The sequence below is a fragment of the Vollenhovia emeryi genome, unplaced genomic scaffold (assembly GCF_000949405.1).
Source record: "Vollenhovia emeryi isolate VEMERY1.0 unplaced genomic scaffold, V.emery_V1.0 DF939207.1, whole genome shotgun sequence".
Lineage (NCBI taxonomy): Eukaryota > Metazoa > Arthropoda > Insecta > Hymenoptera > Formicidae > Vollenhovia > Vollenhovia emeryi.
The window spans coordinates 482,978-505,214 of record NW_011967159.1 but is presented as its reverse complement, the minus strand read 5'-3'; the positions used below and the strand labels follow the sequence as shown (position 1 = coordinate 505,214).

At 35.5% G+C, this 22,237-nt stretch overlaps 3 protein-coding genes across 10 annotated transcripts in view; 1 reads left to right on the top strand and 2 right to left on the bottom strand.

The window, feature by feature from the left end:
* The window catches only part of LOC105561436 (collagen alpha-2(IV) chain-like), a 17,182-nt gene extending 13,560 nt beyond the window's left edge, over window positions 1–3,622 (top strand). For both annotated transcript variants that reach the window (XM_012011418.1, XM_012011417.1), the window contains exons 6-7: window positions 1–2,035; window positions 2,183–3,622. In XM_012011418.1, the coding sequence (XP_011866808.1) occupies window positions 1–2,035; window positions 2,183–3,561 (3,414 nt within the window). In that variant the 3' untranslated portion in view covers window positions 3,562–3,622. The remainder of the gene's footprint in view (window positions 2,036–2,182) is intronic.
* An 879-nt stretch (window positions 3,623–4,501) lies between these two features.
* Window positions 4,502–7,660, bottom strand: LOC105561435 (keratin-associated protein 19-2-like). 3 transcript variants are annotated; one of them, XM_012011415.1, is made up of 5 exons: window positions 7,327–7,655; window positions 6,793–6,955; window positions 5,467–5,659; window positions 5,060–5,094; window positions 4,502–4,945 (listed from the first exon to the last, which is right to left on the bottom strand). In XM_012011415.1, the coding sequence occupies exons 1-5, from the start codon at window positions 7,342–7,344 to the stop codon at window positions 4,743–4,745; spliced, it is 612 nt and encodes a 203-aa protein (XP_011866805.1). In that variant the 5' UTR covers window positions 7,345–7,655; the 3' UTR covers window positions 4,502–4,742. The 3 variants fall into 3 exon arrangements, with proteins under 3 accessions (XP_011866805.1, XP_011866804.1, XP_011866803.1); XM_012011414.1 differs by having other exon boundaries at window positions 4,502–5,094; window positions 5,467–5,641; window positions 7,327–7,660; XM_012011413.1 differs by having other exon boundaries at window positions 4,502–5,094; window positions 7,327–7,650.
* Window positions 7,661–11,723: 4,063 nt separating this feature from the next.
* On the bottom strand, window positions 11,724–18,743 carry LOC105561433 (ankyrin repeat domain-containing protein 13C). 5 transcript variants are annotated; one of them, XM_012011410.1, is made up of 10 exons: window positions 17,732–18,743; window positions 17,570–17,611; window positions 17,233–17,337; window positions 17,005–17,136; window positions 16,157–16,356; window positions 15,692–15,823; window positions 15,295–15,456; window positions 14,368–14,768; window positions 14,046–14,053; window positions 11,724–13,538 (listed from the first exon to the last, which is right to left on the bottom strand). In XM_012011410.1, the coding sequence occupies exons 1-10, from the start codon at window positions 17,853–17,855 to the stop codon at window positions 13,507–13,509; spliced, it is 1,338 nt and encodes a 445-aa protein (XP_011866800.1). In that variant the 5' UTR covers window positions 17,856–18,743; the 3' UTR covers window positions 11,724–13,506. The 5 variants fall into 5 exon arrangements, with proteins under 5 accessions (XP_011866800.1, XP_011866799.1, XP_011866802.1 ...); XM_012011409.1 differs by having other exon boundaries at window positions 16,145–16,356; window positions 17,732–18,741; XM_012011412.1 differs by lacking the exon at window positions 17,005–17,136 and having other exon boundaries at window positions 16,145–16,356; window positions 17,732–18,742.
* Window positions 18,744–22,237: the final 3,494 nt, after the last annotated feature.

Genomic DNA, 22,237 nt, shown 5'->3' with positions numbered 1-22,237 from the left:
CCAGGATTTCCAGGAACGCCTCCACATCCTGGGCATCCAGGAACTCCTGGCTTCCCTGGCACGCCAGGCACACCCGGATTCCCAGGAACACCAGGCAAACCAGGAACGCCTCCGCATCCTGGATATCCAGGAGCTCCGGGCTTCCCTGGCATTCCAGGCACACCGGGATTTCCAGGAACGCCTCCACATCCTGGGCATCCAGGAACTCCTGGCTTCCCTGGCATTCCAGGCACACCTGGATATCCAGGAACGCCTCCACGTCCTGTGCATCCAGGAACTCCTGGCTTCCCTGGCACCCCAGGCACACCTGGATTTCCAGGAACGCCTCCACATCCCGGACATCCAGGAACTCCTGGCTTCCCTGGCACGCCAGGCACACCCGGATTCCCAGGAACACCAGGCAGACCAGGAACGCCGTCACATCCCGGACATCCAGGAACTCCTGGCTTCCCTGGACATCCAGAAACTCCATCATATCCCGGATATCCAGGTACGCCATCATATCCTGGATATCCAGAGAAGCCGTTATATCCGGGACATCCAGAAACTCCATCATATCCGGGACATCCAGAAATTCCATCATATCCTGGACATCCAGGTACGCCATCATATCCTGGACATCCAGAGGAACCGTCCTATCCGGGTCATCCAGAAACGCCTGGTATTCCAGGCATACCTGGAATTCCAGGAACACCGGGCAAACCAGGAACACCGCCATATCCTGGACATCCAGGGTCTCCTGGCATCCCTGGTACACCGGGCACGCCCGGACTTCCTGGATCACCGTCATATCCTGGACATCCTGGCATACCAAGTACACCAGGAAGACCAGGAAAACCAGGATCACCGTCTTACCCCGGACATCCAGGATCACCGTCTTACCCCGGACATCCAGGAACACCGTCTTATCCCGGTCATCCAGGAACTCCAGGCATCCCTGGTACACCGGGCATACCCGGACTTCCAGGATCACCGTCTTATCCTGGATATCCAGGACATCCTGGCATACCAGGCACACCAGGAAGACCGGGCAAACCAGGAACGCCATCATATCCAGGACATCCAGGAATTCCTGGTATACCTGGCTTCCCTGGCATACCTGGATATCCAGGAACACCTGGTAGTTCAGGAACGCCTTCATATCCTGGGCATCCAGGGACTCCTAGTACTACTGGCACACCTGGAAAACCAGGCGTACCAGAAATTTCATTGTACCCTGGACGTCCAGAAATTCATGACATCTCTAGCATTACTAGTATAACCACTGTACCAGAAAGACCAGGAACGCCGGGAACGTCTTCATATCCTGGACAACTAGACTTATCTATCATATTCGGAACACCAAGTAAACCAGGAATATCACATTCTGAATATCCAGGAAGTCCTGGCATTTCAGGCATACATGGTACACCAGGAAGACCGGAAACATCGCATTATCCTGGACATGCAGGGACTCCTGGTATATTAAATCCTTCAGAAACATCTGGAGTACCACATCCAGGTTATCTCGATATTCCTGGTCCTCCCGGAACAATCAATATTCAAGAAAAACCAGAAATATCTGCAATCACGCCGTCACATCCTGGACATCCAGGCACTCCTGGCATCCCTGGTATACCTGGTACACCCGAAACACCAGGCAAACCAGGAACGCCATCATACCCTGGACATCCAGGAACCCCTGGCTTTCCTGGTATCCCAGGCACACCCGGATATCCAGGAACGCCGGAATATCCTGGGCATCCAGGAACTCCTGGCATCCCTGGTACTCCAGGCATACCCGGAACTCCAGGAAGACCAGGAATATCGTCGTATCCGGGATATATAGAAATTCCTAGTATCATTGGTACGTCTGGTGCTCACGGTATATCAGGAGCATTCGATATTCCAGGAAAACCAGGAAAGCCGTCATATCCAGGGTATCCAGGATATCCAGAATATCCTGAGAAGCCAGGTAAACCGGATGATTTATCACATCCCGGAATTACCAGTACACCAAATAGACCAAGCTTTCCTTTCAAGCCGGGCAAACCAGGTATGTTATAAAATCATTTTAAAAACTAATATCCCTGCAATTTTATATATTTGGAAATATTATACAATTTATATTCTATTTATATTTATATGTATAAGATTCAAATAAATTGTTATTTAGTTGAATTATTCTAATTACATTCCGTAGGTTATCCAGGTTACCCTACGTATCCAGAAGGTCCAATAGGACCTGAGGGTCCAATTGGAAATGAAGGTCCAATTGGTGGTGTTGGCGGTATAGGAGATATTGGTGGTGTTGGTGATGAAGGAGGTGTGGGACCTGATGGTCCTAATGGGCCATGGCCAACCGGTTCCCCAGGTCCCGACGGACCATGGCCTGGTGATCCAGATTACGTACCCGGAGTAAAACCAACAAGAAAACCTTCGTATAAAGAACCGATAAAAATTCAACATCCTGCGACTCATTCGTTTGATACAAACAGATATAACTCTATCTCGAAATATGATTTCAATAACAAAACTGATTCTTCGTATACAGGCTATACCCTAAAGGATATCGAATTATCAAAGTTGTCGCATCCAACGAAGGCTAACACATCATTATACGTACATCACAGACAATATAGACCTCAGTACGGAACCCAATCCACGTCATCAATAGATGGAAAAGAAGAAACCACCTACAATGCAAATAAAATCAACTCACTGTCACATATAGGCTCAACTCCATCGTCACTGAAATACGAGATCGAGGCTCATCAATACTCAGACACGTTGAAACTGAATCCGCAAGTTTATGATGGCCCGATACCTACAGCGCCGCAACAAATAAAGAAACCACTCAAAAATGACTTCAAGCAATTTTCTGTGCATGACCGCGATCAGTATCAAAAGTCACTATACTATCCGTCTTATAATTCGCAACAACAATCTTCTAAAAGTTCAAATCAATTTAATAAAGTAGAAGAAGAAGAAGGCGCATTTGACGTGGACGGACAATATAACAATTCTACCAATGTGGAAAGCAAACCGATTTCTAATGTGTCCTTTCAGTCGGATGGACCTACTCCTGCTCCGGAAAGACAGGTAAATGCACGCCTTGAGCAGACATTCCGGACGAATCCCGTTCTCGACGCTATCGGGGTTCAACCGCCCAGCTCCATCAACGTCAAGCCCTTTTCGTTACCTATAGGGCCAAATCCACAAGCATGTCCCTGTTACTTAGTCGAGCCGAATAACAACACAAACGTAGCAACCAGCTCGGCTCTCACCTCTGTCATTGGTCAGTTGGGATTCATTCCTGTTATCTTCGTACCATACTGTCCTGGAAACGAGATGGACAGCAACAGGATGAAAATTATATTCCCGTCCGCCACTCCTGTTCCATATGCATGCGACACATGTGATACACAAGACAGCAAATTCGTTGTAAAAACGCTCGACATAAACCAACTTGGCAATATCGATTATCTCAAAGAAGCATTAAATCAAACCAATCTTGGTTTTTTGAATGTTCCAGTTAAGACTGTCGAGCGAAGAAGAAGCAAAAGCAGAAAGGCGAAATGAGGAGTGTAACACTAACTTATTAAGCTTAAGTTGCGATCATTTTAAAAGGCCAAACTCATTTTCTCCTGGAAAACAGCAATAAATATAGGATATTGGCATTGCCCGTCCGCCAACTGCTGGTTAGTTGATGGATGGCCAAATTAAAAATATTTACGGGAATAACCAAAGTCAATAGAATATATAAAAAGTTCAAACTAAAAATTGAATTAATAGCAAATTTCCTTAGTATTGTTAATTCTCTTAATTAATTAATTAATTCTCTGTCCACGTAAAAGACAGATAAATAGTAAACTTTCTGCTCTTTCGATTAATTTTGAATTAATATTACGCAATATCTTAAAATTTATGTGAAGGTAATAAAAATTACAAAGCTTATATTAAATTATATTTATTGTGGTTATTCAATATTTAGTTTAATGTAAAACTATAGAGAAAGATTGTTCATGGACGTTATTCTTAGACTTTATGCATTTCGACACCACCCAATATCCTGATATTTATTATTAAGATTCATAATAGAGATTTAAAATTATTGTTCTGAAACGTTCTACATTCGATTTTCCGAAAAAGCGAGTATATACAAAATAGTATATGTATATTAATGTATGCATTAGATATGTAGAGATTACTGTAATAAAACATAAAAAATGTGTATGTAAGTAGACATCACTTTTCTATTCCTTACACATTTTATTGCTGATAATTATCAAACCAATAAACGACGTAAATTTGTATCAAGTAGCAATTTAAATAGCAATAACTAATAAAAATAACTTTAAATCAATTGACAAAAGTAATGCTTTATTAAAAGTAAATGAAATGCCATTAAAAACTAGTTATTGTTAAATAAATAATTTAATAGATATAATATTATAATAGATAAAATAAAGGACGAGAAATATCAGGAAAACAATATGATTACAATTATTATCAATTTGTTTATTTCAATACAGTTTATATGTTTTGCATTATAAAATTATTGTATATCGTAATTTTTCTTTTGTGTGTGTTACATCCGAAATATGTTATACAGTTTTTGCATACTCCAGCAAATCTTAGAAATATAATTAATTGTTTATTACTAAAGGTGTATATTATATGTTAAAACCAACATATTAATTTGCGAAAACATTTTTAATTGTACCATTTGTAAATGTTACGTAAAAAAACATATACAAAGTTTATGAATAACCGCGATAACCGGTTGGATTGCTAAGAGAAGTGCCGTAACTATCAGTCCGATAACTATATGGATAAGGACTTCTCGCTGCATATGTTGAACCGTATGCGTTTCCGTAACCATAACCATCGTATCCATCATAACGACCGTAACCACCACGTCCATATCCTAAATTACCATCATCGTAGCCTCTGATGCCATAACCCCCATAGCCTCCCTGTCCTCTATAACCCCCATAACCTCCATAACCCCCATAATTCCCATAACCCCCATAACCCCCATAACCTCCTCCCCCGTAACCACCATATCCGCCATAACCACCGTTTCCAGGGTAGTTTCCATAATACCCATATCTGCAATGAAATATTTTATTTTTCCCTCTTAAGTGTACTTTGCTCTTAATTAAATACGTTGTATATAATATATCATTCTTTAGTATTTTATTATTTTACTTATATGTTTTATTTTTTAATATACATTCTTATTTTTTCATATTTGTATATCTATTTTCTGATTCTTTATAAAAAGTGGAATAAAAATCCGAACCTTGATAATATAAAACGATAAGCGTTAACTTTATGTTAATATTTTTAATAAATACATAGTAGATTCATTATCTATGAATATTTATAAGTTCAAAGTGTCAGCTGATATTTTAAATGAACATGTTCTCCTTCTCTCAAATGATCCTTCTGTATACATGTAAAAACCGTTATAAAACTTACCCGCCACCTGGAATTACACTGCCACTATTATATAATGAACCAGGATAAACTGATCCAGTGAGTCCCGTACCATATCCTGAATATCCTCCGGGGTATAGTCCAGAATATCCTCCGGGATATCCTCCAATTGACCCAGGATATCCTCCAATTGACCCAGGATATCCTCCAGGATAACCTTTTGTTATATGAAATGCTAACACGAATATTTTTTTGTAGGACTATATTACAAAAGCAAACAAAGTAATACAATTATAGAAAAATAATTTTAGAAACAGTTGAAAAAAACTACTCTTTAGTTTAAAATAATTACTAAGCAATAAGAAAGCGGCTGATACTGAAATCGAAAATATCGCTGCTTATTCATTTTCTATCAATTTTTAATACGTTCTCTGTTTACTTTTCTCCATTTAATTTTCACACACCGTGTAAAATTAAGGTTTTCCAAAATAATTAACATTGCGGCTTAGAATTTAAATTTATTGCGGAAAACTCATGTAGCAAACAATATATCATTCTTCATCATTGTTAGAGTTTATAAAATTAGTAAAACAATTTTTTCATTATGTGTTTTTGTCAGGAATTACTTATAAGAGAGTTATGGAAATTTAAACGTGTACAAGTTACGGAAGTTACGCATACAGAATGCAGAATAAGATTGTAAACGTAATAGGTATAATAATCGATCGCAATTCATATCCACGATGTATCTAAGGTAGTGCGATGAGTAATCAGCATATTAAGTAAGTGTGTCACTGCCATTCTCACGCTCTGACTTTGAAAGTCGGGCGCTTCCCATTGCAAAAGCGGAAAAAACATCACTAGTTGTAATAAGATGCTAATATAACGAGTCACCCGAAGGACTTGCTCTCGGGAAGAAATAAAGGTGATTCACACAAAGCTTCAAACAAAATACTTCAATGCGTGTGTGTTTCTCGTACTTCCGTATATCTCGTGCGACTCTCAAAAGTTCTTAACTCAACGAAGTATGTTTCAAAACTTACAAAATAATTAATGCAATCATGTATAGAATGATGCTCGTGTACAATAAACCCTATTACGTTATGTAACGAAGGTGCGATTAAATTGTCACATCAAAAAAGCTTGCTTGTAGTCATGCGCTAGCGATCTCCTTGAATCATTCCGCGTTTTAATCGTTTATCGTTGCAAGAACTCCTATTTCTTTTTACTCATAAAGAAAAATAAGTCCACAGTGCCATAAATAATGATAGGAACGTACATAAGTAAGAATAAATGTTGCGATCACGCATAAAATCGTAAATCACGTATGTATAAATGTCGATAAAATATGTATAAATTTTCTCTTACTTCGATCACTCGCAGATGTAGCCAAATCTTCATGATTGCGTGTGTTACCCGAATATATACGTTGTTCACTGTTTATCGGAGTGAGTTTTGTCAGCAATTTTAATTCGTCCGGAGATTCGGATTCCGCGCCGCGGCATATTGCAATTAGAGTGAAAGTCGATATCTGTAAAAAGCATTTAAATATTACACAAAAATTTAAGAATATTGTAAGCATAATATATAATATACATATGTATATGCAATTTTTTAATAATTAAAAATATATATATGTACATAATAGTATCCCAGTGTTTATAGAGTTACTTATATATTAAAAAATTTTGTTAATTTTATCAAATTTTGTGATCATATCAAAAGCACTTGAAATTAAGCTAGCAATTCAATGTCAAATTTGACAGTTCAATTTGCAATCATTTAGTACAATATCAACTTACTCTTAAGTTCGGAAAGTATTCAGGGGATGTATCGAAAAAGATTTAGTTTCAATAATACTATAAATCCCCCCCCCCGGGAAGAAATATTTTATTTACTTACAACAAAGAACAGCTTCATATTGCTGAAGTCACTACTTGCATTTTTCGGAGAAACACAGTGTTCGAGACACGGAAGGATAATCCGTCACATAGCAGCGTGCAAAACCTCTATATATCCTCTCCTCTAACATGTCAATATGCCCCTCTTCATACTTCAAGGTGGTCTCGGTTGTTTGAGCTTAGGTCGCTCTAAGGAGCCGCCGCGCTGACAAGGACGTTGACAAGAATCGGTGAGACACGCCCAAAGGTATGGAAACTATCTTTCCGCTTTACATTTTTCCGTTCAAATACACACACAATAGTTTCCGAGGTACAGGATGTTGTTATATAAGTATCGCGCAAGTCCCCTCACGCCTATATGTTAGAGTCAGAGCATTTTGCAATAGTAACTTTTTTCTAAAGAAATTTTAATCACTCGTAAAAGAAAGTAGTGTATTATTTATTATTTCGGTCATCTTTATTTCTAATATTTCGCAATTATTCGTTTATTGCATTTAAGAAAATAAAATAAGTAATGGAATTATTTAATTCCAACTTCGCTTTACCATAGAGTATATTTTAAATGTTTATGCGTAATTATCACTATCTAATATCGAAAATTAAAATAAAATACATCGGCCGCTATTAAACTTGTCGAACTTTTTAGCTCTAAGATATTTAAACAATATATCGTAATTTTCTTTTGATCTTACATATTATAATATGTTTAAAAAACCTGTTTTATACGGTTTTAATTATATAATGTCATAATAATGATAATGAATGTTTAATATAACAATGTTTTCTATATGTGTAGAAACATTTCTATATACAGTCATGATTTATTATATTATTATATGTTTCTTAATTTGATTTGTGGTTGCCAGAGAGATTAATTTCTTATAATTACGCACTAATTTTTAATGCTGAAATTTATATAAAGTCCAAACATATTATTTCATTAAAACGTTTTACTCTTGGTTCATTTTTTGTATGCCTTTAACAAGTCACCTACTTCCTATGGAATTCCATTTCCGCTAATTTCAAGAATAGAGAGCATATTGTTTCAGCGTACTATACTTTTTTTTAGAGATATCAGTCTTACGCAAAACGCATACATGTCGTAAATGCAAAAAACAGCCGGAACTTTCGCAATAATCCGAAAGACAACAGACTTTCTCTTCCCGGAAACTTTATCAGCACCTATGTGTCCATCCTAATTCTGTATTGTGCATATATGCACTTTTGCTACAAGGCAAACAATGTTTCTCAATCAGAAGACAGTCATAATTTTTTCCTAAAACTACAGTTTTCGATTAAATTATCTTTATTTCTAATATTTTCCAGGTATCTGTTTTTTTACATTTAAGAAAGTAAAATACGTAATACAATATTGTTTAATAATCATAATTTCTTGGTAATGTTAATTTATTATAAATTAATTTGTCATTCCTTTAAATTAATTCATTTCTTTTTTAATCACTCTTTATTTCCGTAGAGTTTATTTAAGAATAAGACACATCAGATATTTAAAACAATTGCGAAACAAAAAAGTTGCGCGCAACTGGCGAACGACGAGACAGTGCAATCTAAAAATCGAAAGTTGCAATTAAATCCCAACTCTGTTTTGCATTTGCACGCAGCAGCACGATATGTATTTAATCTTTCATTACACACATTGTCATTTTGAAACAAAATTTAAATAAATATATACCAAGAATTTGTGGTATCAGTAAATGGATCGGTAAATTTTCAGTTTATCTCTTAAAGTCGACATGAAAGTAGTGAAGAAGTCAATGAGAATTATGACTTGTTAAGATTTCAGATATCGTAATATTCCTTTTCTTTAACACTTATAGAATTAATGGTTTTAATTCCTATTATATAAATTTTGTTAAAGAGACATAAAGGGAGAAAGTAAATGGAAAATGGTTAATTTAATAATTTCCGTATTGCGGCAAGTCACGGAAAATCTCGGAAGATGCACCATTATAAATTCGAGTAATTTTTATTTTTTTAAATCATCTATTTTGGCCACTTTGGTAATTCTCATAGTTAAAAGAATGTCCAACTCTACTAACGTATAAATGAACTTTATTTTTTATCTTTTCATAGTTCTAAGAGTTAGAAGAAGATAAAAAGTAAGTGAAACTGAGATTGCAGTTAACCGCACTGATAAAAATGGACGTAGGTAAGTGTGCGAGGCGTGTTCACGCACTACTTCTCAGTTTCGGCTGCGTCAGCCAACGGGAAGGCCGCGAAATTGGCCACAAGTAGTCCAAGATCGCACAACGCGTGACACTGCGGCTTACTTCAAGGGATGACCGTGCTCGGATTACACGGCGATTAGTAGACTCGCGTGTCACAAAGTATTATAACACGCATAACGATTCCGCTAGCCCCTTCTTTCCCACGCATCGTATTGCGATTAGTACACAAGTGTCCTTTTAATTGAACACGCAACTAACAATAAGAAAGTTACATCATTTTTTTCGATGAGTTTTAAAAGAATCGCGGAATTTCGGATCTTTTAATATAAATAAAACACCTAGATGCATTAAAAAGGAGAAACAAGTTCATTAATATGACGATATTGCATTATAAAAAAGTAAATAATAAAGGCTCAAACGGGTAATAAATCAATTTGAAAAAGGGACCGCAAGGTGTTCGTATCGAAATTTTATTAAAACAGGAACAATAAATTGCGTGCGCTACGCGCGCGCCATTTAGCGTTATCCTTTTCTTCTTACATTATACATATATATTTTATTTTTTTATTTTTATTAAATCTTACCTTCAGACACACATTATCATTCTCTCTCATTCTAACACATTTCTTTTAAATAAATCTCAAAATCTCGATTGTTCACAATCATTCTGTATCAGTTTCTGTTTCAGTTTTTATTTCCTGACAATTTCCACTTATTAATTGATCTTATTTTTCATTTGTCATTTTATTTTTATTATAAAGATGACTGTTCCTGGTTTTGTCTTTATGCGTACTTTAATCGTGTGGAAGAAGTTTGCCATTTTATAAAGCCAATTTCAAATTTAGTTAGAACTGCAAATTGAAATTTTCAAATACCAATATCTTAATTTTTTATTAGACTTCTGAACTGAATGTTTTAAGTATGAAAACGTTCTGCTATGCGGTCCGGAACTTATCCTAGTATTATTTTGTGCATAAGAGCTAATCAAAAGAATTACAAGCGCAAAAACTATATTTGACTGTGTCGGCAAAAAAGATGGCTGAAGGATCCTCTTAAGGAGATACGCAAACCGTAAAAGAGATAAGGAATGATACAAAGACAAATATCAAATAACAAACGAGAATGCCGTGTAGGTCCGAGCAAGATGTAGGTAGCCCAATAATTGTAATCTAAAATGTGAATTCATATCTTTGACTATATAAATTATATAATATAACATTCGAATATAACATTTCTCTTCCGCCATAATAATAAAATGCAAAAAAATTGGGTACCAACGTTACACGGTGTTCCCAAGCGGTCACCCATCCAAGTACTGACCGTGCCCAACGTTGCTTAACTTCAGTGATCGGACGAGAACTGGTGCTTGACAACGTGGTATGAATGTTGGTGAGAAATTTGGCTCATTGTGATCTATTTTACCAGCATCATTCGATTCTAGCTAGATCTATTCTTTTTAGCTCAACTTCTTACGCCGTTCACCTGTGTCCATTCTCTCTTTCCAACTTGACAAAATTTTAAGGCTGGTATTCATAGTCAGATCTTATATTCAAGACCGTCTCGAATTTATCTAAAGATGCTCCCAAGTAGAACAAGTTAATCACAAAAACGTCAATGTGACATTAAAATGATGAATTTTAAGTCATAAAATGATCAACATCAAGATTTACTTTGCAATAACTGATTTATGACATGCTGTTTAATGATATTAGTGATGAGTATAATAATATATTATTACAGATTACATGATCAGTCATATATTATGTTTATCTTATATTACTTCAATTTATTTTTAATGTATAATATTTAATTAACTTGGTTTTATAAAACAAGATCATTTTTACAACATTTCGATGTCTTAATTATGTCACAAATAGTTGCTCTCGGTGGGCTATTTTGACGTCACCACGATGCATAAAAAATGATCCAAAAATAATGTCATCTTGATGTTTTCATGACTAATATGTTCTGCTTGGGCTGTATGGAACATTTCATTGGCTACCGAGTATCTAAAGATGATCTTAAGACTGTTTTGAATATAAGATTTGACTAATATATGACTGTATCTGACTGATATTCGAATACCATATAGTCAAAGATTCATCAAATACCGTTTTCCCCCTTTATCCAAATATTTAAATATCATAGATATTTTTATAAGTTTATATCTAATGATTAAGAATTGTAATCGATATAAAAAATACTGATATTGATGTTTGCGTTTTTTTTTATTGTACAATCAACTGAGAACAAAACGTAATAGAAATAATAATTGATACAACTAAATAATGGGCAAGGAAACTCCACTCGTTCATTCGAAATCTGTCTATTATTCATTGAAAAATCCATAACATCGCAAAAACATGATCGAGCTAGGTCTCGTCGTGATTGTTCGGGAGGGTCACTTGGTAGCGAGGAGGAAAATTAATCCGCACTCATACTTTCGCATTCTTCAAGTAATAACGTATCTCGCTTAGGCATAACGCAATTATGCACCCCGGGGTCATTAATGCCCGAGGTATATGAGTTAAGGCGCTTATTAGGATATATGGGAAATGCACGTGCATTTTGTAATGAACACTTAAATTACTTATTCCCGTAGTATTTTAATATAGTATAATACCCAAGTATACCAAGGTGTTTATATTAAAAACGTTAAAAAACTACGGTAAGAATGACATGCGATAAAATTTTCATCAAAAGAAAGAGCTTTGTAGATATAATCGTGAGATACTTCGTGTAGTTACATTTAGAATTACGTAAACGATAGTTAATACTGAATGCGGTATGAGTACGAATAGTTATATTTAAAGATGACTTTATGCGTTGACTCATGCAAGGTTAAAAAGCCGTTAAAAACGTTGTTTTGTACTAAAAAAAAGAAAGAAAAGCATTACAATCATTATAGTATAAACTACATAATTGTAAATCGATAATACTGAAGAATATATTTAAGTCTAATATTCTTTTACATGACCAATTGAATGCTATAGTATTTACGAAATTCCGATAGTAAAAATACATATTGCTCGTGAGAGTAGCGAAGAAATAAATATGAACAGTTATCTTCGCTGATTAGAGTAAGTAGGTAATTCGCGAAAAGTGTAGAATACAAATATAGCAATATTCGTCTAGTCTACTCTGCTTGATTATTAAGCCTTTTGGCTAATCGCTGCAATCATACTGGATCACGACTTAATAAAAACAAAAAGAAATATATTAAATTTATCAAAGTTGTTTTTCCATCTGTCACTGCTAACAAGCATTTACGTATATCGCAGACACAAAATCGTGTATAACAATCGTCCTAATCTAATTTGCGATAATCCAATATGATTGCAGTGACAGATCGAGAATCGTAAAGCCCGTATCAGAGCAGACATCGAAAATCGAGGGTTAAGAATAGAAGATTAAACTTTTACCAACAGATAACTTAATCTTAGTTCGCTTTCTCCGATCGGTTGAACTCTAATCTCCAATATGCGATTCTTAATCTCCGATGCGTGATCCAACACGAGTTTAAGAAAGACTTCTTGGTGTGAGAAATTATTCATTTAATTCTCAAACACAGTTAAACGGTGAGAAATCCGAACGCGGTGTTTTGAAAATTCAGCAGATTACATCACTCTTCGTACATAGTATATACTTTTTCGAGTGCAACACGACATACGAATGATCTTTATTTCTATAAACATTAATATGCGCCGCAAATCAAGTAGACAAACGTGATTGAGTTAGGTATTAAATATTATGCAAGTTTCTCTGATTTCAGTACAGATTTGTCTTCTGTAGCTTTACTTCCTTATTGAAAATCCCATAAATATTCGACACTATTCGCTGTTAGTTGTGATCAAATTATGACAATAAGTTATTCAATGAACAACATAAGGACTCGCGTAGATGCTTTCCAGACTGGCTAAAATCACGAAAGCCAGATTGTCCCCCTAGCATAGAAGAAAACAGACCCCGACTAGGCTGGATCTTGATTAATATTAGGATGTCGAAGCGTCATAAGTCTGGAAATCTGCAAAGCAATTGTTAATGATTAGTAAAACAATGTCATTTATAGTGCGAGTGTTACAAAATGATATGAGAAATACTTGCACAGACGAGTATATATGTACAATGTTAAATTGTATTAACTATATCTTTATAAATCCTAGAATATAAGTTTTTAGCTGTATTTTACGAATGTAAAAAATTCTTTGAGTGCCGCAGGCAGTTGTAAAAATGTATGTAAAAATAGCAAGCAAGCATAATAAACCCACTGCTGCATCCGACTTTATATTACAATTATCAAATATCAAAAGTTGATTAGCCATAATAAACAATTCTGTATAGGTATTCTATTAGTATTGACATAATTTAATTAAACGAAAGTGACATCATTTGTTAAGGAGACAAAAAGTTTGTTAAAAACGATAGAAATTTGCGGTAGCGCATAATGCTTTTTTTTTTATTTTTTGTCTTGAAGATTATCCTCGAGCACATGACGCGGTATGAAGAACCATCATCATAGTTAGGTACGCACCGTAACCTCTGAAATGTATTATTGTGCTTCAGACTTAAGATATGCGAAACGAAACTTTTAATATAATATATATCTTATTCGTGTTATGTTGTCAAAAGGTCCAAAATAAAGATCACTGTATATTTATAGATTTTTTTTATACGGTCATAATTGATGAACATCGGTCAGATAAAATTTCTTCAATCATAGAAATGTATTTATAAGAAAATATACTCTAAACTATGATTAATTTTAACAAAAATAGTAAACCGCGATATACCAATTTTTAGCTAATCTATAAAATAATACAGTGCTCAATCTATTTTATCAAAAGCGAATTTACCTCATTGGGTCTTCAAAGTAGTCTGATGGCACTTGAAACAATTCTGGATCTATGTCGTTTCGGAAGGCAAACTCTTGAAATGTTATTTTAGCAGTGACTGTAGGCAGAATCGGTATGTCGATCTTAACTGGGAATCCAGGTGGCAACTTCATAAGTACGAATTGGCGTAATTTGCTTAGATGTTTAAATGGCGTGATAACTTCCAATACATTGAGTAGCATGTCAACGGTGAGGGGAAAATCTGGACTCATTGCCACAGTAGCTTTGAAAGATTTACTACTTTCCTTGTAAACGAGATTTCTTCCTAGAAGCGGGCATTGACCAGACGGAGCAACGACGTACTCGTCCCACGTTATATTCGATTCTGGTGGTGGATTCAATGATGCTCTTCTCATAGGAGGCTAAGTCAATATTTAGATATAAGAAAATATACTCTAAAATATGATTAATTTTAACAAAAATAGTAAACCACGATATACCAATTTTTGGCTAATCTATAAAATAATACAGTGCTCAATCTATTTTATCAAAAGCGAGGCTAAGTAAATATTTAGGTATAAATTTATCATATTTTACTTATTCTTAATGTTACATTTATTCAAAATTGTTGATTATATATACAGTAACATTATGTATATCGAAATATTTTATATAATTGTGTTTATCTTTCATGTGTGATATCTATCGTAAAAGTAATCAATGTTACAAGTGAAATTATATATAATTAAATTCAGGTTTCTTAATTTTCAGAAGATGGACTTTAGAATATAATTAATAAAAATTTACAGCTTTAGTGTATTAACTTATGCTATCGAACGTGCGCGATGGCTCACCAAAAAATTAATTTTAATAGCTTTACAATTTAATATGGCAGCAAAGAAACAGAAACCTTAAACAATGCATTTAACGTTGCAGTAGAAATCTTACCTCGCCATTTTTAAATCCTTGAGAGCTGCCTTTAGTAAGGGATTCCATAATAGCTTTATTTTTTTGAAGATCTTCCTCACTTAAATGCTCACGACGCTTTCTACTTTCCAATACCATGCCGTTGATTTGATAAAAATCAGCGTGAAAAGCACCTACCATTTCCTAAATTTTTAAAATATTTACTTCAATATTGCTTCGTCCAAATTTTATCATATCGTTCTTAAGCAACAATGTTGTGACTATTAAACATCTCAGAATTGATTCCTAAATCGTTAAAGGATTCTGAAGGATTCAAAACATGACTGGTATGGGATATTCTATTATATATTGCATGTAACATTGCGTTATACAAATTTATTATTACTATTAGTATTGCAATATGAAAAAATGTGCTCACTCTCTTATCTTCTCTAAAAATCCATCCTGTCTGTGCTCTAGAAAATGTGATACTTTTGGTAGACATTTGTGCTGCCATAATATCACTAGACATAAGAATATCAACTTCATCCTCTATCTCAAGCTCCGTTTCCTAAAGTGCGTACAAAAATAGATTGCTTCAATACATAATATAAGTGTATAATTTTAATATATATCTATGGAATTAATATAATAAAGTAAATAAGAAACTAATGACACCATCTAGAATTCACTTTGTTATTACATGACATAAAATAATAGTCCAAGATTAACTAATTTATTACTGTATATGTAAATTAGGAACATCAAGATTCTAAAGACTTTATCATATACACATAAGGCACAAAATTCATGGATACAAAAATGTTTTTCTTATATCCTATGTATGTAAAAGCATAAACATAAAGAAAACAGATGTAAATAGACTGTTAACCTCATATCTCACTCTTTGGAAAAGTTTGGCTTTATTGTCGAGGACAGTCAGTGAATGGCTAGGCTTTTGGTCACCATTGAAGATGAAAGATATGTCACCCCTCTCCCACCTCATGTCGTTAAAATCTACGAGAGTCGTGTCCATCCTAATTGAAGCTCCGCTTTTATGGATCTTACATATATCTGACGGCAACACTCTCGAAACTAGCGGTACTGAAAGGACAAACAAATCTACCATTGGCTGACAGACAGAGAGATGTCAAAAATCATGCAGAATATCCAGAACAAAAGTTCCGTAAGATTCGCTTGACTGAATCAGACATTAATACCAGAACTCTTTACAAACTTAACAAGATATACGCTCGTTCTCGAGGAACAAATTGTTTTTCCTAGTGACAACTATGTACAAATTTTTGTCATTTGTTTATGCATTTATATTAATTTTTTCATAAGCATTTAAGTACAATTTTTTATAAAAGAAAAACAATTAAACGTGATAACTATAAGTTATTTATAATGTTGGGTTCAAATGACAGAGATAAAAATGTTGAAATCTTAATTCTCTTGCCATGTTTCTCATCTTCAGAAAATTAAGTACACGCAAGTTAATATAAATTTATGGAAAGTGCAGTGGGGAGTAAAATGTACAGTTCGGCAGCTAATGGAAGGAAATCACACGAAAGCGGAAAAACATATTGCTAAAAAGTGCTACGGAAGTATTGATGTGCCGCACGCGTACGGAAACAAATATTTCGATCGTCGCTATTCACGTGTTCAGGTGCGTACGCTGCGATAAACGTGATTCTGCAATGAAAATAATGGCGCGATTAAACGACCGAAAGGAGCGCGTGAGAAACTCACCCCAACTCTGAAAGTCCCATTTTAATTCCATATAAAAATCGCCCATTTGATGCAGCGCAGCAACTAAATTCGGCCTCCTTTCTTCCATTTGCTCTCTCGCTTGCTGCTTCAATTTACGTACTAAAGATGATACTGCGAAACAAGTCTTAGCTAGATCTTCCCCTCTTTTCACGACGTTTCTCGTCAAAGAGTAGTAAATCTAGATTTATTATTCTATCTTATACGAACTGGTTTGTCTATCTCCGTAACTGATTGCTTCGGCCAGTGGACTCCAACCAGCTAGGTTCTTCACCTTTACAGGTGCCCCGTGCGCAAGCAGTAATAGAACACATTCTGCAACGTAACAAAACAAAAAGTATACGTTGAATCTACTCCAACTGGAGGATCGCTCTTAATATTTCGTCATTTAAACCAGGGAACCTGAACAAAGAATTTCAACTTGTGAATTTTGCAGACGATGCGACTATCAAAGTGCATATTACGTCTTTGATATCTGATGCACGTAATAAGATACTCTTGAAATACTCTAAATGCTCCAATGCGATGAGATAAGACGTGTCCGTACCTTTTCTTCCTAACATCACAGCTAAATGCAAAGGTGTATTTCCTGCAACAGGGAGATGCAAAGGGTTAACGTTTGGCTTCTCGCTCTCAAAATACACGTAAATAAAGAGACGTAGAGGAAGCAGACTCGGAACGGAATTAACGCTCCGACGTCAAGGCGAACCTTGTTTATCCTTCTCGGTAATGTCGTGGGTCCTGATCAAGATGTTGAGCGTCTTCACGTCCCCTTGAAATATACATCTGTGAAGCGGATACTTCTCGCTCTCCTGCGCCATGATCATCGGCATCTGAGATCCCTGTCGCGCGTCAACAACCGCGGTACTGAGCGCAAGATTCGACGTTCCGTACTGCAGGGTGCCCGACGGTGCGCGACATCGAGACGCAGGTCATCACGTACACGCCGACGTTACGGGACACCGGTCACAGTGCACCACGCGCTTCCCGCCACCCGGCGAGCCCGCGACTCGACATGTTGACGCTCCCGTTGACGCTTTTACATAATTGCCGCGCCTCCCTGCTCCCCTCAATCTTGCCTGACCTTATCGGCGCTTCCTTATGCTGAGCAATACCTGCGTGGGCTCGAACCTGCGTGCCTCCGCGGGACTCGCATTCAACATTATGAGCGTGCTTGCGCAAAATACGTGTACCGTATGTGTATGTATACTTTGAGGCCTAACCACACACACACTCTCTCTCTCTCTCTCTTCCAGTTCCAGGCAGGATTAAACCAACTTTTGACAGCGCGTCGCCCAGCCGCCGCGCAATGGACGGTCGATGACGGATCGCGATCTTAATCGCGGAACCCCGTTACATTCGCTCGCGCTAACGGCACGCATCCGCATCCGTGCCGAGGCCGAAGGACGCCCGCGGAAAGCAACGAGCGATCGTGCGAGCGCCGAGGGAACGCGAGTTCGCTCAGGTGACTCTCCCGGAAAGGTGCCCGGCTCATAATATGGCGTTCGCTCCGCTGAGCATACCGGAGGACACCCTGGACGATCGCGGCGCGCTCGACGAACGCACGGCACGCGCGGTTAACGTGTTCCCAGGACGCGCGCGAGAAATGTTTTGTATCCCCGCAGACGGGTCCTGCGTGCGACGGCGACCACACCGGCACTCGCCGCGTCCGCGGGACACCTCGCTCTGCGAAAATTCCCCCGCTCGATATCGCCGCCTACACTCATTTTGAGACAAGCGGCCACGTTCGCCCCGCGGCGCCGCCGGTAAAATTGCTGCCGAACGCGCCGCGTAAGGTGGATTTTCCTTACGTTACGTATTATTTATTCTAATCATCCTTTTGCAGGAAACTTTTCGATGATATAAGCAGCAAATTTATTTGTTATCATTTTCTTTATTATTGTATATTTTAATTATTATTATTTTAAAGATGCGAAATTGTGCTGACGGTAGCGCCATCACATCTATTTTATCGTGGGCGGAAACTAATCATATGGAAAAAATTCTACAAAATAACTAGAAAAATTGACTTGAAATAGAAATTTGTAGAAATTTTTATATCTTCGTTGAAACATTTATTTTTTTTTGTAAAAATATCTACGAAATAGTACCACAAAAAAAATAACATCGAACATACATATGTATTGTGTCAGTTTAATTAAATTATAAGCACACATCCAGTTATTTTAATAATTTTACATTTGAGGTCAATTAACACAAGAGCAATAAAATTAACACATGAGTGTGTTAAACATTCAACACGAAAATTTTAATCGACATTTTTTTTAACAAGAAGACACAAATTTTCCAACTGTGCAAGTAGTATTTCATGAAAATGTACAATTTTGTAAAAATGAGATAAAAACTTTATTGGTTTAAAAAATTTGAGAAGCAACAAAATCTTAAAAAATTAAAATATCTGCTTGTAGAATATAACGAAGATTAACAAAAGTGTTCCAATTCCAGCATTTTTGTGTTGATTTTTATAACGCTTTTTAAATTTACATAGAATTTCTTAGATCCTGGCAGTTAGAATAATTATTTTTTTCATCGCGATGAAAAGAAACGTTAGATTAGTGAATTAAATAAATTATATCGTTGGATATTTTGCGAGCTATTCTGTCAGTTAAATTAACAATAATCCAATACAAATTACCTACATTAAAAATTATCGTGTAAAATTCTTTCGGCTTCACTTTAAATTATCGACGCAATAATATATAAAATAATAGATTTAAAAACTCACGTTCTCCAACAAGCGTAAAATAAATTTTTAAACATTTGCCTTACGCTTGTCGAAGAACGTGAGATTATTTAATTTATCCATCGACACGTCGCTGTTGGACCAAAGTGGAGCCGAAACGTGTGATTTGTAATTTAATTTGTATTGGATTGTTAATCAAGTATTGCGCAACGTTAACTCAAATGCAAATAAGCGTTACGCTCTCAAAGTCCACTTTCTGTAACTGCAGTTACGATCGTTAACTGAAGTATTGACTGACGATATAATAATAAATCTCAAAATGAATACACTTACGCAACAGCATTATATTGTATATTGCCGACAAAGATGAATGAGATCAGAATACAAATTCAAATAGTGAGTCTATACTGTGACGGTAGATGCACAGAGTAAAATATCTTCAATGTAGTGTTTCTAATGAAATTGTCTATTGTAGAATTTTTTTAAATATCTTATGGTATCCAAATCTAAATCTAAACCCTGATGGAAAAATTTTGCTGAAAATGTAATGAAATTGATGAAAAGTGAAATGAAAGTTATTGGAAACTTGTTGAAACCATTTCAAAATAAATCATAAGTTTCGTTATGAAATTCAATGAAATACTGTAAAATTAGATGAAAGTTAATTAATATTACTAAAAATTAGTGAAAAAATTTTAGAAATGTTGTATATTATGAAATTTGCAGAATTTCAATGAAAATAAATTTTTTAATGAGAAATTGCTGAAATGATAATGAAATTGGGTCAATTGCAAGAGATTTTCAACCAAATTTCAGCAAAATTCATTACGTTTTCAGCAAATTTTTTCCATCAGGGAAGTAACGGATTTAATATAGTGAATATGTAAAACTAAAATATAAAGATATCTAGTGAGACGTTCCAGGACTGTAAAATGTAGATGTCAGGGAAGTAACTCGTTACTTATAACAAAGCTACTGTTACAATTACTTTTTTTGGTAACCTCGTTACTTAACCTTAACCTCGTTACTTTCTCTCCGTCTGTAACTGCAACTTAACTCACATCACTCACGTTTTTTTCACTTAGTAACTAATTTAATTGTTACTTTGCATATATTTTAAACCTCCACAGATGCATTTGCGCATGAACGCCTTTATCAACGTTTTACAATTCAAATGCAGATTTTTGATATTTTTATTTTCATCGCAAGAAAGTAACTGCTAAGTAATTTTCCCAATCCTGGTAGATGTAATTTATAGAACAAATTAGAAAACATAACAAAATGTATATTAATCAAACAAACGAGAGCGCCGTTAGGTCCGAGTAAGATGTTGGTAGCCCAATAATTGTAATCTAAAATGTAACTTCCTTGTCCTGCGCGCCGGTTTCTTCTCGGACAAAACACAGTTTCATTTAGAAGATAATAGAAAGTGTATATTGATAAGAACTGTAGTAAGATCCAAAAGTTATTGGTCTAATTTAATATCAACTAGTAAGAATATTCTTAAAGTCGCCAGAAGTAATTAATAAATTAATAACATCAGTGAGTTTTATTGACCGTGTCTGGCAATTAAAATTCTTATTGCGAAAAATATTACCCCAGCCAGGATTCGAACCTGGGACCTCCCTTAATCCGTGACGGGCGTCTTAGCCTAATTTAATATATTGCAAAATATTTTAGCATTGCCATATTTTCTATTTTTGAATTTTATTCAAGAGATTTTATTAAAGAGATTAAAGAGAATTTCGTTATCATACAGTATATCGCTAATATAAATATCGGAAATGTGTATCATTAGAATCGCATTTAAATAGTCATCACGACATGTAGATTAGGGTGGATCGAAAAATTTCAAAGTTATATTTTCGATTTGCTATAACAGAGATATAATTTCTTTAAATATACCGAGATGCCCCGTTGGATGTAATGTTGATAAATGCTTTAAATAAAATATGAAATTGTCCCGCTCATGAACTTTCTATTAGTCTCTAGTTATGTCAGAAGTGTGAGGCTATGGGCGATTGAGCGCACGGTACCCAGCCGGTTGTTCGTTATGACATACAGGAAATATAGGATACTAAATCTGTACAAGCATATTATGAAATTGGGTTGAACCGAGACGTTATTGCGAATTTTATCTAGGAAACACAAATAAGAGAAGATTATTACAGACGTAATAAAATTTTTGTGTCTTTCCGCAAATTGAAAATAATAGGCATTGCGATTTTCTTAAACAATAAAACAGCAGGTGTAATAAAACGCGCCATGGAATTCAATATGATTCACTAGACTAGAAGAGTTTTAAACTCAGTTCATTCTTTTCCTGCATTAATAAAACTGGATATAACAATGCATTGGTGGAAGAAACCGAAAGTAGATAGATCTCCTCGTATAAAGATGGAACTCATCATTCTATATAACTTTGTATCAAATAGTGATAAACTAAACAGATTTAAATTTGCAAATTGCACAAGATGTAGTTGCGTATCAATACATTGCAATAATAAATTA

What these genes read in the sequence shown, in the direction of transcription:
- LOC105561435 (XM_012011413.1), bottom strand. An exon ending in TACATCTGCGAGTGATCGAA is followed by an intron (nt 5,660 to 6,792) that starts GTAAGAGAAAAT and finishes TATTCGTGTTAG; the next exon opens with CATTTCATATAACAAAAGGT. An exon ending in AGTGTAATTCCAGGTGGCGG is followed by an intron (nt 5,095 to 5,466) that starts GTAAGTTTTATA and finishes ATTTCATTGCAG; the next exon opens with ATATGGGTATTATGGAAACT.
- LOC105561433 (XM_012011408.1), bottom strand. Translation starts at nt 17,855, where the DNA reads ATGCCGATGATCATGGCGCAGGAGAGCGAGAAGTATCCGCTTCACAGA. An exon ending in AAGGATTTAAAAATGGCGAG is followed by an intron (nt 14,769 to 15,294) that starts GTAAGATTTCTA and finishes ATATTGACTTAG; the next exon opens with CCTCCTATGAGAAGAGCATC. An exon ending in TACTTTGAAGACCCAATGAG is followed by an intron (nt 14,054 to 14,367) that starts GTAAATTCGCTT and finishes AATACATTTCAG; the next exon opens with AGGTTACGGTGCGTACCTAA.